Here is a 19,432-nt window from a genome sequence, read left to right as displayed (position 1 = left end):
ATGATAGCGAGCAAATGGCACTGACGTCAACATAGCAATATTGCTATTGCATCCTTTGATCTTTGACATTTGAAAACTTTTATTGCCACTTTTATGGGGCAGAGGAATCTAAAAACCATTGAAAATAAAGTTCGGACACGCCAATAATATTATTAAAAAAAATAAAAAGTTATTCACAAGTTTCTCAAAAACCATGAAATTCAAATCCAACCATGCAAATGTAAGAAATCGGTTGAACCATTCGAAATTCAAACATATTTCTGTTTACGATATTTGAACAGATAAAGCTGTACTAATTGCATACTAGTAAGTTTTTCGCACCTTTTATAACCGCCTATAAAACACATTTTGACGAAGTTTCATCTAAATTAGCATGTTTGAGTGTGTGAAACGATTTTCTGTGAATCAAATCGGATTGAACTAGAATGGATGGATCGAACATAAGCGGGCGTGGAGCCATTAACATTTTCAATGCTGGCAATGAAACAAAAAATGTGTATATCTGTGTATCACCACCTGTTTGCCGTTTCATAGTCCGGCACTAATTGAACGTAATTGGTTGTTGACCTTTCAAACCAATTCGAAATTCGAACGGTATCCGGGTTTAAGTGATCTGTCTTAAAAAGCAATTAAAGAGAGGCAAAGGAAAGTAAAAATATTTGGACTGTGACGTCACATGCCAGTATCAAGCCGAATAACGTACTTGCATGAAGACAGCATGTGATTAAACAACCGGTAAAGGACACATTATAGGCAATTAAATTATTCTAATTAAAAACTTATAGGTATTAGTTACAAAAACAAAATTGAAAATGAACGCTACATTAAAAATAATTAGTTCTACCAAACCCGATACGAGAACCAATAAAAGGAGCTCATCCAGTCCCAACTAATTCCTCGGGCCTGAATATCAATCACGGAGTAAACAGCCCTACGATTATGCGACCGCGTGCAGTGGCATATCGACGCATTAACATACTACGTAAATCTCCGCAGTATTGGGTGGGCCGACAAAATGATTGTCACCTTTTAAATTTACATTCATTACCATACATTACGCGACTCAGATCATTATTCATTAGTCGCCCGTGTTGTCTACTTAGGACCGTTTTGCATGATTAGGTGTCGTGATGTTTTCGTTTGGTATTCATTGCACCCCTATTTGTTTGAAGCTCGTTGGCTTATTTTCTTTGTGCGTGTGTGTGGCTATTGTGCTGTTTTATTACCCCTTTTTATGCTTGTGTCCGTCTACGAATTTTGTAGGTTCTAAAACATTATCTGAGGTATCGGTGATATCATTCTCTATATTGATGATAGATTCTGGAAAAAGTAAAAGATATTAAATGAACTTACCTCGCAATATTCAACAAAAATATTAATGAGAAAAGTATTGCCGCATGAACTGTCCTTTGCATTCTGTTATTTCCAATTAAAACACGCAGCTCTTTCATGTTGGCAACACTAGGTCCTCTTTTCGCGGGCTCATCGTTTCAACTTGTCACTTTTACCGCGAAAATTGACACAACGCACTGGTTTTGTCACTGAACGTCAAAACAATTTTGGGGGCAAGTCCAAATGTTATTGTTCGCGCCAAACTTAAATTTAGAACGTTCGTTTTAGACCAATTTAAATGGCGATCGTGTTTTTTTATAGAGTTCCAACTAGCGGTTTTCGCGCCGTTTCTTGTATTTGGTGTAGGTTTGTCGCGTGTTTTTTATTCGCATTTGATTGTTTGTTTACGTTTTAGTCGGTGTACCGTCGGCGCGTTGCCGTCGGTTTGTATAGCGAGCGTGATCAGTCGCGCATGTCGGTGCGTTAGGCGCGTGGGACGTGAGGCGTTCTCTTCGCGCCGCCCAGACGTCGAGAAAAAAAAAGCTAGAGGGGCGTCTTCGGCACGGCCCCACCTACTCGCGTCATTATCCTCGTTTACACGATTATTTCCTATATTTCGGCACGGAACAGATGATTTTTATGTGTTATGGCCGGCCGTGTGAACACAGTGAGGTCTCGTTTGACAGTGGCCCACTGGACGCAATCCCTGCGTATAAAATGCCGCCCCACGCTGCTACCCGCCTGTGGGAAACAATATCCCAATGCTATTGGTTTAAGGGATTTTTTGTAATTGATTTTTTATAGCATATAGCAACATTGCTACCAATAGTTACACCTACTTGTACCTATTGAAATGATTCATTTATTATAAATGCTTATTCTTCAAGCTTAAAAATGTAAGTTATGTAGGTAAACTGTGTAACTCTTCCTTGTAAAGAATAAATATTCGTCGAAGGCTCGAAGTGTGTTATCTCACTTATAATTTCATCAGCCCAATTTTGGCTTATTTCTTGTACATTTTATATTTTGAAAAGTCTTTAAATATTGATGTCACATCAACGAGACCAGCGTCCGAAATAGCATGAATGACAAATTGTTCAACAATCGAGAGGGTTGCGATAATCGTGCGTCACAATAACCCTTAACTTGAGGGACGACAACCCCTTAGTTAGGGCGGTTTTGTCGCGTGCTCAATAACAATCAATCACCTAATACTTAAATAAATCGCACTAAATATAACCCTTAACACAACTACATAAAGCTGCAATTACAACGTCACCAAAACGTACAAAAATGTAATGGGTAATTCAAGCGACCACAGTGTAAAAAAATTGCTTGACATCTAGTTGTCAAACTGGAGATTGAAATGAGGTTTGATATGGGAACTTTTTTGTTTAGAACTCAATGATCTTGATGGCATTTAATAGACTTCTCTATGTCAATGCTGATGGAGGGTCATGTCATGTCATTATTATTTGTAAGGGTATCATGAATTCAAAATATTTGATAATAGTATTTTGCTTTATTGTTGGGCGGTACTAATTGTGTGCAATATTTTTTCATTGCATGTCTGATGCATTTTTTTGGCATTCCACTTACCTACGAAGGGTTAACATCAAAATTAACTTAGGGGAACTTAGGGGAATTATTTATATAAGGAATGTAAGTATCTACCTTATAGATATGCTCACACCAGTATCACTAGTAAAGTCTTTCATACTATCAACAACACAGAACTTATTACCTTCTAGCAACACTGAACTGTTTATTTTTTTTTTATAACAAAGACGGTAAGTAGTTTTATTTTCAAAATTTAGCGACAAACAAATATAGAAATGGTACATAAGAACAGTGTTTCAAAAACTCTCTATCTAATTCAAATTAAATCATCAAAGAGTTCTTACCTACCACAACGAACCATGTATAAAATCCACAAATAAAAACTAAAATAAACTACCAGAAACCTTCAGAATTTCCTAACAAACCCATCTGGTTCACTATTTCGAGCTCACTTATGCGCAGTCAGGGTATATGGTAATGCTAGCTTTGATCTAGCACGCGTCACTCGTTACACCCAAACATTTGTTGTATTGCCGGGTTTTTTTTTTATATAATTAGATTTTATAAGAAATATGTGTTTGGTAGGGATGTTTGTCTGTATGTTGGACTGTTTATAGTTAGGTTAATTTTGGATACTAAGATGATTCTGTTAGGTTAATTGACAGAGATGGTGAAGATTAAGGGAGAAATAGACATAAAATTATTTTTTAAATCCTATTTTCCCTTAGAAAGAGAAAAATAAATAAATATAGCTGTACCTAAGTTTGACTGGTAGGTAGGTTGAGACGTGTATGATTGACATGATGATGATGATTGAAATGTGTAAGATTGACTTAAAAACACTCGAAAAACCACTTATGTTCTTTTGAGCATAAGCTAAGACTTTGGTGAAAAGAAAGATTTTACAAATTTTTCTTTTGGGACAGAAAAAATACTCTTTAAATTATAAGTGAACCTGCGTGTTATTCTAGTATCGAAAGGCCAACACACGACGTAAATCTATATCTAGCCTATTTGTTAGTGTTAATTCAATCAAGAATAACAGTTTAGTCTAACAATTGCAACCTGGGATAACTCAAGTTTTATTAACAGAAGCTCGACTGTTATGCTCCATTATTTATCTTAATTTTCTTATAGTTATAAACTGACTTATCATTGTTTATGCAAAATTTAATACTTATCTGAAGAAGGTTTACATAGTAAAATACTGGTATTCAGCTGCGTTGGACTGGGAGCCAATAGCAACACATTTGGGACGATTGGCTTAGGCAGTTGGCTATTCAAGTTTAATTTAACTGCTTTTTGAGGGTGTTCAGTGTGAAGTTTATCTATTAAGTAGAGTTTAAAGTTTAAATATCTAAACAAAAACAAAGTACATACAGTAGTACATTTCTTTCAATGTTGTAAAGCTACACCCATTCCCAGTAAAATAGGCTTTATTTTATCATGATACAGGCAGTAATTCCCACGCGAGTGACACCACGGGAAAACGGCCAGTTATTAATATTAAAAAAAAAACCTGACAAACGGAGAAAGTCCTGGAGAAAAAATAAAGTCATTACGTACCCTATGTTTGCAATAGCTATAGTTTACAGGAAAACTAAGAATCAAGGCACCGTTGCAAATATATTTAAACGTTGCACCTAAGGTAGTGTTTACACCTAGTGCAACACCTAATTTTAACATCAAACCGTCAAGCGTTTAACTGGCACGTTTACCTTACGCAGAAGTTATGATACCAGGAGTAAATATGTGACAGAGATTGAATCATCATCATCGCCTTTCTGACCTTACGACAAGGTCTCTCAAGGGACTCGTCGTATACCTTAGCCCTTCAGAAGTTAGCCATTCAATGCTTGGTACATGAGCAGTGATATTGTGCACATACAAGTTACAGTCAGCTTCGGAGTGTTATGCTAGCAGTTTTGTTATTTTCATATAAATGTAGTCATCGAAATTAATGTAGACCAGTAAGCTTTAGATTTTCTCATGCTTACATCAATGTTGATGATTCAACCCTAAACGTTGTCAAATCATTCAAGATAACGCAATTTCGTAACAAGAATCAATCTGTACCCTAATTTCGTGCATTTATTTAAAACGTTTAAACTCAAATATCAACTGCTTTAAGAATAACATATTTATTCAGAAGAACTTGAAATTAAAAGTATTTTCTGTATTACTTACTTAGTTCTCTGTAACCTATCTAATCTTGTACACCAAACAGTGATTTCCACATGCGTAGGTATCTAATAATGTATGAGGTGGCACGCCCCATCGTCGGCAATTGCTAGCTCTCGGCCGCCATTAGAACGTAAACACTCATACTTAAATAAATATCCAGAGACAATTATGTAGGTAGGATACTATGTTGTGGGGTTGCCAGGATATAACATTTCATTGGAAAATTAATTGTAAAAAATATGGTCATTTTCTGTTTTGCACTTGATGGTTTTTTGGGGAATTTAAGCACAAACTGCAAAACGTTTTCAAAGTGTTTTCGTTGATACTTATAAATATCATTCATGATTTCCTTATTTTCACCAAAGCTATTATAAAGTTAAATGGAGGAGAAGCTTCTGTTGTGATCAACATTTTTTTCAGGTACAACTTATCACTCCCTGTTTTGATTCACGTTTTTGATACTTAGCAACACAAATGAACACTTATAAGCGATTACGTGTTACACACAACACATCGCTCGCAGCTACTGTCATGCATCATTTTCTGTCATTATCAATTACCCTGTGAACGATCACGTCACCGCAATATGGGCTGGGAAATGTTCGCGGCGTGTGGTGTTGCCAGCCGCGATCTCAAATTACCCCGTTTTATGAGCAAAAATTATTTTAGATTTGCGGTTTTTGAGTTGGTATTTATGGATATGGAGTGTTTTGAAGAAAGGGTTTTTCTCTTCTTCTTTGTACTTCTTTAAAAGGACTGTAAAGAAATATTACAGAATATCGCGCCTTTTCTCACAAACGATTTCTAAAGAAAAAATAAACTAAAAGCTTTCGAATTTTACGACAGGAAAACATTCCGCCTCCTTCGTAGCTAAACCATAATAAAAATAAACACTAATATTTTTAACTTTACACATATATTCATCAAAGAATATTTTATAAACTACGCTAATTATTTTAACTGAAGATTGTAGAGACGCTTCACAGACTCAATTAGATAACTTTAGGGGGCTATATAAAAGGGCCATAAATCAGCAGAGGGTCGAACGCGATATTTTAGGCTGTTTGCATACACTACGACTGGGTATTGCGACGACTGATGTTGCGACAGAAAAAACGCAGGTTATTTTAACATACACCAGCAGTGTCGACCAGCATAATCAGCAGAAACATTAATGAGACTAGAACCTGAACGTTTGTGAATGCAGTGAATTTACTCACCGATCAATTAAAAGTAGTCAATTAAAGAAGTCTACTCAACTGTTTCTCAGAATACAAACGCTCAACAACAAATACCGTCTAACAGCACACAAAACCATTAATATCTGCAACTAATTAAACGCAAAATCACAGCACGCCTATCTCCGATAGCCGGCAATCGGTCCAGCGTGCGTCCGGCGTGCGACTCGACGCGGGATCTCGTTAGCATGCGTATGCGACATTTCACATGAACTAATTGCGAGTATTTAGCCATCTTGATAAACTGCCCAGCCTGCCCTACACGCATCGCGATCGTATAGATAATTCTGTTCGTAATTTGTGCAGAGGCGTTGTTTGCCCACAAATAAATACAAATAAGTGTAAGGTTAAGCAAATGTAGTGGGAAAGCAGCTATCTTGATTGTGGCTGTGTTCATTGCGCGGAAGTTTGCGTTTTAAATATTTTTGATGCGATTTTAAAATATCGTGTGCGAGAAGTCTAATTTTATTTTCACACAGTATAATTTTTTAACAATTTTTTTTGCTAGCCTGAATTGTCCCACAGCTGGGCAAAGGCCTCCCCATTTTGTCTCTACACCTCTCGATCTTTAGTGTTCCCAAAAATCAGTTTTGTAGGCGTCCAGGTCAGCCTGCCATCTTTTCCGGGCCCTAACTCATTTGCGGCTCTGCCAACATTATTAGCCATAGGATACCACAAACTATTTCTTTTAATTTATAGAATACTAATTCAAAATTTCCTCTTAAAAAGAATATCTATTCTTATCTCCTTGCATGTATTTTGCCTATCTAGTCTTCCATAGGCACATAATCTCTGGCACCCAGTATCTCTGCCATCGATTTCCTTCCATTAGCATTCTAAACACTCTCTCTAGGCAACTTGAATGATAATGAGGGTTTTTGAAATTTTTTCTGCCACCGGGTGGCGCCACGTATGCGTCTGGTCCAAACAGCTGTCAAATAGTATGGAATTGTAGGTGCCGAACTTATTGTTTATTGAAATTCTGTTATATTGGAAGTGTTATTGATTTTATTATGGACTACGGTCAGAATAAGGTTTCCGAACTAAAAATTGAGCTAAGAGAGAAGGTGCAAAAGTCACTGGTACTAAGGAAAAGCTTGTTGAAAAATTTGTTAACACAATATGATTTAGTTTTTTTTATTTACTCAACCGCAATAGTAAAACAATAATGCAGTGCTTTAATTATAAAATAAAAAAAACACTAAAATCGTTCACTATTCATAGTAAAGATAAGCACTTTGACAGTTATTGGACCTGACGACTCGGTGCTGCCACCTCGTGGATTTCCATTTTAGAAAACCCTCATTGAAACACGGCACTAAAAATTCTTTTGCACGGAGAAGTATGCAAAATGGAGCAATCGTGGTAAATATTTTCATACCAGTACTGAGCGTGCTTGCAGAATAAATAAAAGGTTGGTGGTCTTGCAAACGGCATGTATTTTTTGTAAATGAAGTAAAATCTGACCTCAGAGATGAGAGTAGGGATAAAAATGTAAGTTGAATGTTGTCATGGTCACTTTTGAAAAAAATTGTCGTTGAAGTACCCAAAATACCAAATACCAAATACGCCAAAATTCAGGAAAGTTATTTTTTTAAATTAGCTAATCTTTCGAGGAGATGTTTCTATATAGGTATGCGATTTCACAAAAAAATATTTAGCTCGGCCTTTTTAGGGTTCCGTACCCAAAGGGTAAAACGGGACCCTATTGTTTTCGCTCCTCTGTCCTTCCGTCCGTCCGTCTGTCACCAGACAGTCACTACAAACAAATACTAAAAACTAAATAATAAAATAAATATTTTGGGGGGCTCCCATACAACAAACGTGATTTTTTTGCTCATTTTTGATCTGGTACGGAACCCTTCGTGCTCGAGTCCGACTTGCACTTGGCCGGTTTTTTAAATTTATTTAATATGAACCTCTCAAATATTAGCCACAACACGACAGATTACCTTTAGCTTTTTTTGAGGTAATACTCCATTTATCGCATGCTCCATGTTCAAAGTATTAGCCAAGTATACAAATATTTTTATTACGCTGTCTTCTTTCTGATTATACGTTAATTTATACACGTTTCAGAATAAATTAATGATAGTAACATATCTTCGCTTTGAATTATATTTGCATTCAATTTTCTTAGTTAATTGTTGCGATAAACTTAGAAGGTTGAATTGTTTGGCTTATTAAATGACTGTATGTGGTTCGTGGTCAATGTTATAGGTACTTATAGCTTTTTGGTTTGCATTACAACCAAAAATATTTATTGTATTTTAAAATTAAACGTTTTAAAAACTAAAAAACACGCTAGCGTGTGCAAAATTTCAACTTGACCAAAGACCGGGAAGTGGGTCAAATTAAGGTTCCAAGATTTTCTTACAGACATAGTCAGTTACAAGAGAAGCTAATATAAGCGCGTTAAAAAATCAACGAAAAGAAACACGAACTCTTCTCAACCCCTTACTTCCTGGTAATATTAAACTTAAGTATATGTTTCCAGTTTAAACGATTTTTTAGTCTTACAAAAATGTATTACTTACCTACTAAAGACCTATATTTTATAACAATTCTTATTAAATAAACAAACAGTAAGTCACCAACATATTCAACTGTCCTAGTGAATAATTCGAGTTCTTTTGGAATTTTTATGGTATTCTTAATAACTCTGTTCCCACACAATTCTAGGCTGCAATTTTCCATTCATACAACTTGCGGTATTTGTTAGTGAGGACAAAATGGACTTTATATAAAAACTTACATGTTTTACTGATTTACTTTAAAAGAACGATTTTATACATAATCAAAGTAGTATGTATAAAATTGTTCTTTAGTAGTATGTATAAACCTTTTTAAGAATTTTAACTCCCAAAATACCGATCTTATAATTAACTAAAAATACAATGTCATTGAAACAGAAAAGGATATAAGTCCTCCCCTTTAAACTTGAGTACTAAAATGTACTATATGTAATGTGTATCATAACAGGATTTCCCAAGTCTTTAGAATTTACATGACAGTCAAAGTGTGAATCGCAAAATCGAACAGAACTTTCTTCAAAATCAACAATAAAAAAAAATTACTTCCATCGGTCATTTTAACCACCCGTAAGTAACAGAAACAGGTATTTAACTGAGTAAAAAATAATCAAATGTACGGCCTTCTTGGACTCAATTAGATAGTTATTCGTCAGTGGTCAGCACATACCTGCTTCTGATTCATTACCCAGAGCCACATAGCTGAAGTTCCACCGTGGCTATATGTAGGTAGGGAATTAAGTAGGTATATGGTGTTTTATTAAAACGGATTTTGTAGGACTTTAGAAACGTTGAACAGTATTTTGAGGATTACGGAACTGTTTTTTGAAGATCTGCAAACGTATGAAAGGTCATTGTTGTAGGTGCCTATGTATATTCTTCAGTGAGGTAAGTGAGACAGCTGTTTGGCTATGAGTATTATAGGGATGTGAAAGTTTAGATAACTTGAGAGTCTTAATAAAAGAGACGCGTTTGAATGCTGGCTTATTTTTGCAGTATAAAAAATACGAATTGAATTCTCACACACGGAACTGAGTGTTCCGACAATTTGACATAACGGAACGAGCATTATTGTTACACCAAATTAATTAATCTTGATAAGATACACAAAAAAACATGTAACAACAAAAACAATTCTCGTAACGAAGAACAAAAACAGAAAACAAAACACTACCTACAAAATTAACTCAGATCAGCATCCGAACGCAGACAGGACACAGCGTAATTTGTCAGTCGCATATCGATTATATCGATTCTACAATCGATAGATTTATCATGTTAATCGATCTAATTTCATCAGTTCGCCGGTGAGCGATGGCGTACCTTGTGGGAACGCCAGCGCTGTGCCAGTCATGCCATAGAGTAGGACGATTTGAAGATGAGACAAATGTATGCAGTGATTTATTGGTAATTGGACAATGTGTTGAGAGTGACTGATTTATTGGGGTATTGTGAGCGGTTTATTAGCATAATTAATGCAGTAGGTGCGATGTGCTAATTGTGGTGTCTGCAAATATTTATCTGGCTTTAGAATACCAACTATAGGATACATGTCGTATTAAAATCTTTACAAAACTTCGTAGTAAAACTTCGTTATATCGACATTGACACTTTTTCACAATAAGAAAATATTCGATATTACAATCGCTGGCATAGGTAACCATTCCGAATACACATCGCGTATTATTTTTGAAAATAATACGCGCTTTGCTGTACAAGTTGCATTTCAGAAGCTTTCCCACTGTAGGCAGAAAACCCTTCCTACTCATATTGACAACCTACATTAATATTTCACTACACCGACCACCAGCATTCGTTCTGCGTAGACACGAGATATTTGGACTGTGGTTTAATTACCACCCATTGTGGTTGAACCAATTCATTGGTCTATTGTGCGCAGGCATTGCAGTCTATTATTGTTTGATCAGTCTTCGACTAATGGTTAGATCATTAATTTGGGGTCAATGACATTTGGTGTGAGATGACCTTCGATTGAAGCGGATTTGCGTGTGTAAAAGAGAATGGGTTAATGGAACCTATTCCTTATTTCTAATTAGGTAAGTATTTTAGAAAAATATTGTAATACACTTCGTGCCAAATAACTGCACTTCTGAGGTAAGTCATTTGAAGCTTTACGTAGTTCAGCAGCGTTTTGTTTTTGCCTATTATGAACTCTTTTCCCCCCATCAGTTGGGAAATGCTGTCAGTCAGGACAAACAACGCTGTTTTCCCTTGAACACTGACAGCTGTCAACTGCACAGTGCACAAACCATTCGGTACCTTTATAGCTACTTTCGAATAAGGAAAGCTTTTCGACTCGCTCTGTCTATACAAACATTACCTATGTGCCTACATTTGGAAGTCAAATAGCTAACTTCAGAAGTGCATATTTATTTGGTGTGCTCTATACCCGATCTTGATACGGAAGATAATCTTTGAGAAAACTTCAACATCGTGCTGATGCTTGAGTGGTTAACGGGAGTGACCATTAGATAGATTTCAGTTGAATAGTGTACCTACGTACAGACTTAATGGTCAAATGATTAATCAGTTCGTGTTCGTTCATCATAGGTATAGACTCTATACCTATACCTACATAAAATGCAATCTACCTAGGTGTTTATTTATTGTTTTTTTTATTTTATTTATTTATTGTATTTACAGTCAGAATTTCAGGGTTATTGTTCTATTTTATTCTCTCCACTTAAACAATGATTTGGCTGAATGGTCCATTCAACTTAATTTAACTTATTTTCGGCTATAGTGAACATTTCTAAACTGCAGCAATCGAGAATGGGTTTCTCTCTGATCCTTTCAAAGAGACAAAATGTTTGTGTCATTTCACCCATCATAATAAAAAATAAAAATTTAATTAAAAAATAAATAAAAAATCTTTACCTATAAATAAAACAACAAAGTCATCGAGTCGCATTGTTTCGAAGTCTGGTTCCGCTCAGCGAATTGTTTAGCGGCGAGAAATTTCAAATTTCGAAACTATGGAATTCGAAATTGAAAAAGCTGGAAATGCGTGGGTGCGGGGTGCGGGGGGCGGTGGGCGTGGCCGGGGCGGGGCCGTCCCTAGTCGGCTGACGCATAGGTGCTATATTGCGTCGTGATAATACCTATCAGATATTTTTATACGTGCTAAACAATGTGATGGGTACCTATGTTGGACATCAAAGTCTGTGTTAACGCTTGATTTGTTTTAGCACAGTGAATTTATGACTTAATAATATCTCACTTAAATAGTAATGTATTGAAGTATATCTTCTCGACTCTAGTTTATATCCAACTTTCACCTATTTTTCATTTTGATGGTCAGTGATTTTAATGCCTTCTGAAATTAGGTACCCCCTTTGTATCTGCGTCAATTTTCAAAGATATTATAATATTATTGCTATAAAGATAAACTAAAGCTCACATATTGCAACATCAATATTGAATAAACTGGCCGTTATAAATTCTTTCATAACTCAAGGCTATTAGAGTAGCAAATTGCTTTAAAATTACCCACTACGTAATTACTATTGACGCATTACGTCAAAATTAATCAACACATCAGACCCCATTTTCGATTTTTTGTCGAGCTGAACCCTAAAATTGAAAATTATAGAGAATGATACGCAAATAATTACTTTACGATACGGCGCGTCAAAATCACTTTGTCTCAAACGTCAATGTTCAGACGACGAACATTTCTTATGGAGTGGTCTACTGATAACCATCGCTTAGCCCATGCGCAAACTTACCCCTTTCTTTCTCTATAACCCTTACTTACATAGCAATAGGGATCATTTTGACACTCCCCAACTTTCTTCAACATTTGTGTACGGTATATTAACGTGTCAATCGCTCCTCCTTCTGACTCGTTATTAATAATCATGTCAATCCGCTCTCCGTGAGAAATATTTTAAATCTAGAGAGGTAACCAATAATTTTGACGATGAACATATCGATTATTGAGTAATATCGGTTTGTTGTATAATTAATTTCTTGTGTAATTTTTATATTATTGTGGGAGTAAGCTGAGTCATGGCCCTTTTAATGGACTTTTTCTTATTTTGAACTTTTGTTGGCATTGGTTATATATGAAGATTGAATGCCTTGTTTATGTATTGACAATTTATATAATAACGGTGTATGTGTCGATTGTGTGAATTGTGTGTTAATTTGATCGGTTTCTTATACTTCAATTAACTTGGTTCCTAGTACAAGGATGGGTAATTTACGGCATGTTTTTAATGAACAAGTTTCTGCTGTATGTGTTAGTTTGAAGTTAGCGGTAGTTGGCCTTAATAACTAATGGACGAGTTAGACGTTCTAATCCATTAAATTTTTTAAAAGACCAACTTTACTGTTATAAGGAAAATCTTCCTGTTTTTAAGTTATTTGAACATAAATAGCTATATGTAAAGTATTTTTGTAAACACTGGCTAGCCAGAAATTGGTGACTGTGTAAGTCCAAGTGTAACCTTTATTGCAAAAGGTGTTGGTAAACTTTTTATACTCTCTTTATAAATAAATTCATAAACTAACATAAGAAGTGAAAGGTTATTCTTAAAATCATCAGTAATTATTTAATTTTGAGATAGCTTTTAACCATGATTCATTCAGTTTTCTCAATTCGATTCACTACCTTTCTCAAATTGACTATGATAAAAAGAATGGCATCTATTAAATGAAAATCATAGCAACTGACTAGATATTAACGCGGTGGATAATATCACGACAGATCAGTATGACTAATAACGCGATTTCACACTGAATGTGTGCACTGTTGATACTTTAAAATGACGCTTTTTATTACTGGTGCATTGTGAATCATTGGGTGACGACATAATTTATTTTATGAAATAAGATCGAACTGTCTTTGAAATGAGTATGAACTTTGCCATTTAATTCCATTTGAATTGGCATTGATCAAAGCTGTGATTAAAACATGTGGAGGATATGAAAGTCTGCTAGACAATGAGTCTGTTCTTACATTATCTTATTTGGAAAAGTGGAACACACTGGGTAAAATGCTTTAAAAGTGATTTTTTGTAAACATTATTTTCTAGAAACAAATGCAGTCAGAAAGTTGGAATGCTTGACCTATCTGAATTGTTATACATAATTGTGTTATCGCTTGCCTAGCCTTTACCTAACTATGCTAGGGTCAACTTTCTGTAAAACTAGCTGCAGCCGAGTACCAGTGATTTACGTGGCAACCCAATACACCTTGGTATGACTAGTTGTCAGATTTTCTGGCTTCTGAATTCCCGTAACGACTGCCAACAAATGACAGCTAACATACACTTATGTATTCGTCAGTTTTAAAACATGCAGAGGCATCCACGACCCAAATTAACTACACATATTAATATTTATTTACCACACAAAAATAACTTAATCTTCGCAAAAAACTGAGCGTTATTTTAGCTGCCTTCAAGTATAGGTTTGCTAATACACTTCCATTAGGCTGGGAACTGTATGGATGCTGCAGCGATCGCATTCCGATGAAATTGGTAATCAGATAACGATCGGGGTATACTTTGATGACAATGAGCTATTGTTCCTTGGAGAAGGCATTTTGGATGTGCGAAGTGGATGGTGGTTATTAAATTGTGGCTGCCCTGGCACATAAAAGGCCTATGACGGAACACGACGGTTTTTAGTCAGTAAGAGTCTGACACTCCCTCACCGCTGCTAACCCACAGCGGGAGGGGTCATTTGATGATTTTTGACGTCGTTAAAAAAAAAAGGCTCTTTTGTTTACTTTATGGTGATGAGAATGACGGGTTTCGCGGATGGTTGTTGGTCTTAATTTTTATTTGGGGTCGCTATAACTTTTTCTTCAGTACATCGTTGTATAAAACCTTACATGTAACATTATTTTCATCCGTGTCTTTCACACAATCCAGTCATCCTTTATTTGTTGATCTATACCTATGTCGTTATATAAAGTGGCGCCATAAGGCTTAAAAATAAATTCATTATAAAGTCAATTTTGAGCTCCATAACCACTATGAAAGTTATTGCCTTGGTAAATTTTTTTTTCTTAAAAAATACGTCTACGTACTTTGTGCAAAATTAAAGTTAAGTTTAAGTGAAAATAACATATCCAAAATTGTCTTAACTTCCAGTAAACCGTGGTCAGAAAATGACGCGGGCCGCTTGATTAAAGGCCAAGCCGAGTAATTTGCACCCAAAAATAATTTATTTAACATCATTCCGCGTCGGGTGCGTTTCGATGCGCCTGCGATGTTCCGCTAGCTGACGAAGATTCGCGATCAATGATGGACGAGGGAGCAGTTTTCTCTAAAACTTACAGTTTACATTGTAACTTGTTCTGTCCTTACTCATTGTGGTTTCTATTTCGAAATAAAAATGGACAGTGAAAATTATCAAAGATTCTGAAGGCCGGTTTATGGTCTCCTAGGACTTCACTAATTATTTAAGAAGGAAATATACGTTTTAGGAAAAAAGATTCGTATTCTTATTTTTGAGGGTGTCAGCCTAACCAACGTACCTACTAGTAGTAATACAGTTGTGGTCCTACATGTAATACAGTACATAGTAAGTAATACATTGTATACTATGTACTGGGTTAAGTACCTACGTAGGTACATCATCAGTCAATTACTGAACAAACGCTTCTGGCAGAAAACTGACGTCACGTGTGGTTGTGATATTCACATTGGAAGAGAAAACAGCTCAAAATCTAGTACGTATTGCGTATCTCGGAAATATGCACTGCTGTCAAGGTTCGGCATAGGCTCATCATGATGATGAGACTACTACAATAAAATGCCGTAATGATTAGTACAGATATTAGGTTCCGATAGACGAGCAGTGCAGACCATCTAGATACATTACGAATCAACAGATAAAAATTAAACTTTATTATTCGAACACAATCCGATTCAGACATCAAAGTGATTCAATCTTGTTGAAACATCTGATCGTTCGTTTTATCATAGAACTCCTATGTTATTAATTTCACAGGGAGCTTTAGTGTACATGAGATCTAGGTCCATTTATTAATTTTATCACTTGACACCTCGTTTCTGTGCTACTTATCAGGCACTAAACCTACACGATTTACTTTCAAAATCACATAAATGTCAGACAAGTGCGGGACTTCTGCTTTGTGTAAAATGCATTGATAATAATCTGAGCCATTCTCAGGTGCAGAGAGGGATAGATATAGGATTCTTAACGGGTGCGAGAGAGACGGGTAGTCTTGAATAGAAACATCAAAATTTTACAGCGTTTTTATTGCGCCCGCGCCGATCCAAGTGTTTACATGTCCGCGTCCGGTTTGTTTCGGCGTTCGGCTGTAGGTGGCTTGCTCCGAATTTTGAGGTAAAACCAGGTTTTTTGAAACAATCAGTTTATGAGAATAATTCATCAAAACAGCTATGGTTACCACAAGATGGTGACAGTTTTTTTTTTTTGAAAATTAATGCGTTTGCAGTCTTAGAATCAAGGCAATATTAGTACCTATTTTTATACATTACGACCTAAGAGGTCGTACTGTATAAAAATATATTGTCATTTCTTTTTTTTGATACACAAGGGGTGGTCTTAAATTCCCAAACTGAGCCAAATTAAATAATCAAAACGAACAACAAAAGGGCAGAAAAAATTAAAATCCAAATAAAGTTATGAATTTATCACGAAGCTGTCCTTTAATCCTATAAAAGAACGTTAGGGGCAGATAAATTAAAATGTTAATGCCACTAAAATATTGAACAAACACGATTTAGTCTTAGGGCGAGACGAATTCGGCATGCAGGCGATGACAGTGTGAGAAAGCGTGGTAAGAACCCACAATGTCATATTTTTTTCTTTTATTTCATCATTTGAGCTGAAATATTTAGTTGAATATGTATTTTTCCGTATCATTTTTATGCCAAATGTACAATAGTACCTAGATACTAAGAATAAGTGGACATAATTGTTTATTATTTATTCTCAACATCAGACATTGAATTCAGGAAGACAAAATTGTTCTTAGAACTTCATGAATAAACGTAAGTAGTATATGCGCGCGCATGAGTAGCAACATTAAATAGTCTATTTCGAGTCTCAAGGCCGAGCACTGCTGGTGTAGTGGTATCATGCAAGATTCCCATTCTTGCGACCCGGGTTCGATTCCCGGGCAGTGCAGTAACTTTTTGTAATTTATTTTCAACACAGTTTTATGTATTTTTTGTATAGTTTTTACAAGCTGCTTTTGTTTAATTACTACGACCTAATATTTATTTTTGTTACCAATTTTAACATAGCATTTAATTATTAACATAAAAATCCTCATAACTCAGACACAAAAAACATCCGACATTTATTTTATCAAAAAGAAATATCCAGAATACGTAACATTCCGCGCCACTCAGATGCGGTAGGTTGACATGGGATGGGAATCGCTATCGTTTCGAAGCGCTAAAATTCCCATACTAAAGTATGCCTGTAAGCATTTCATGGGAATGAGCCGAATTAAGTAGGTATATCCCATACAATATTTCGTCATGGCATTTCTGAGTCACCAAAGAAATCGGCAGACGGAAATGACTCAAAATGATTGACAGACTCGAATTGTGCTCCAATTTTGATTTCTTATTATAGAATTGGTTTTTTGCACGTCTGTGTAGGTGTGAATATTTACACCTATATGTTACAAAATAATTGTTTCTTTGCTAGTCTGTCAGCGTTAAATAATTCTACAAATGTGTAGGTACAGCACATGATTTATCTAAATTAATCTGGCTTAATTTTATGTAATTGTTAATTTCTGTTCCTGATTATGCCCACGTAACAATTATGCAACGACAGTTTTGAGGTTTCGGTGACTGAAACTTTCAATCTAACAATGATTTTATTATTCAACAGGCAAAATTAAAAGTACGGCGATCGAAACTGTCAGGTATCATCTATTTCAATTAGTGTAATATGTTAAGTGCCAATATATAAATTCTAAAATCAAATCATGAAACTTGATTTGTCTTATGAATGTACCTATTGTTATTCCAACTTAGGACTTAGCATTTTAGAGGAGTAGTAATCGTGATAAAAATAACAGCTTAAAACATTAGGGAAATAACTCTCTGATAACTTTGAATTAAATCGTTGACTGATATTTACGGACTAGGTATCTATCTAATTTAATGTGTTTAAATTAAATTACAAAGCAGGCCATTCTGAATCACTCCCAACTTAAAACCAAAACGAATCGTAATCACTTGGAAAATACCTAATATCGTTCCAAAAAATTCTTCAGAATTCAGATCCGTGTTTCTTTGAAAATACGTCATTCATTGCTCGTAAACTATTATGGGGAAGGCAATGATTCAGGCCATAATTGCTCATTATTGCAGTGAATCATATATTTATAGTTAATGAATAGGCTTTACGTGAAAACCCGGGAACAGGTAAGTCCTTAGGTCCAAAGATCAAAGAGCAGAATGAATTGAGAGTTACGATATAGTTGTGTATTTATGCTTGGGAAGAAACTCGCTATAGTTTAGTCACGATCATCTGAATATTATAAAGTAGGTAACTCAGATTATTCAATTAAATTATGTGTTAGAAGAATAGTTTAATTACTATGAAATAATGTGAAGCTGGTTGTGCCCCAGTGGTTCAAAGCACCTATTCACCGAATAGGATTGTGGGGATTCGATTCCAAGTTAATAAAGTACCATCTTACTGTGTTTTGAACAGCATTAGCATTAATTAAAATTCTACTTACTTGAAAGGTTGCTATACTTGGTATACATGGTAGTTTAAGCACTGGGCCACTACGACTTACGAATAAAGACAACTCACTCCAAGCTAAGTTAGTCCAAGTTTAGAAATAATGCGCAGTACATTACTAAAGAAATAGGTAACCTATTATTAATAACTAACTCACAAGTAATATAATAACACAAGCCGCGTATCAGCACTATTGTTTAAATAAAAGCTTGTAAATACGACTAATTAACTAACTCATTACACCGCGAAGTGGGGCTAATAAAATATTATGTTGTTATTACGAAATTACTGTTAACGTTTGTTACTCCGCTATTAAAATGTGTGTTGTGGGCCCTGTTTGATTAGAGTGGACATGTCTATGAATGTAGAAGTTATAGCTTTTTTGGGCATGTAGTTGAAAATTTTAGTTATGGTTAAAGGTTGTTAAAAAGATTTTAAAATAAATAAAAGATAAATAAAGATGTTAGAATTTTGGCATGAAAAGTCTCAAAGTAAAAAAGGGTGAAATTGGTTAATTCGGAACATTAATTCTACCACTGAATTAAACTCTAGAAAGATCTATGTAACGCATATGGCTCTGTCTAGACGGCATTATACAAATTGTTTCTCTGTTGCCTTCATAGTACATACAGCCTCTATATTAAGTCTATACTTACTATACTATAGATACTGAGGTTTATCTAAATCATTTTTAAGAAAAGTTTAAGTTGGGAATTGCACTTAGATCTAGGAAATGCTATAAGCGCATACTGTCGAAGCCCATACTATTCGCATTCGCCCTTTAAGGCAAAATATTTCATTCAAAGCAAGTCAATAACATTCTTTCGCGCCATCAAAGAACAATAACTC

At 35.3% G+C, this 19,432-nt stretch overlaps 1 protein-coding gene and 1 non-coding gene across 2 annotated transcripts in view; one reads left to right on the top strand and one right to left on the bottom strand.

Moving 5' to 3' along the window:
• LOC124645713 (protein Wnt-10a) overlaps positions 1–1,774 on the bottom strand; it is a 41,352-nt gene extending 39,578 nt beyond the window's left edge. The window contains exon 1 of the mRNA XM_047185571.1: positions 1,354–1,774. Within this exon, the coding sequence (XP_047041527.1) occupies positions 1,354–1,451 (98 nt within the window). The 5' untranslated portion in view covers positions 1,452–1,774. The remainder of the gene's footprint in view (positions 1–1,353) is intronic.
• A 15,154-nt stretch (positions 1,775–16,928) lies between these two features.
• Trnag-ccc lies at positions 16,929–16,999 on the top strand. The gene has a single exon. It is a non-coding gene; the product is annotated as a tRNA-Gly (tRNA).
• The last annotated feature ends 2,433 nt before the right edge of the window (positions 17,000–19,432 follow it).

Source organism: Helicoverpa zea, chromosome 3 (assembly GCF_022581195.2).
Source record: "Helicoverpa zea isolate HzStark_Cry1AcR chromosome 3, ilHelZeax1.1, whole genome shotgun sequence".
NCBI lineage: Eukaryota > Metazoa > Arthropoda > Insecta > Lepidoptera > Noctuidae > Helicoverpa > Helicoverpa zea.
This window is presented reverse-complemented; position numbering and strand designations above follow the sequence as displayed.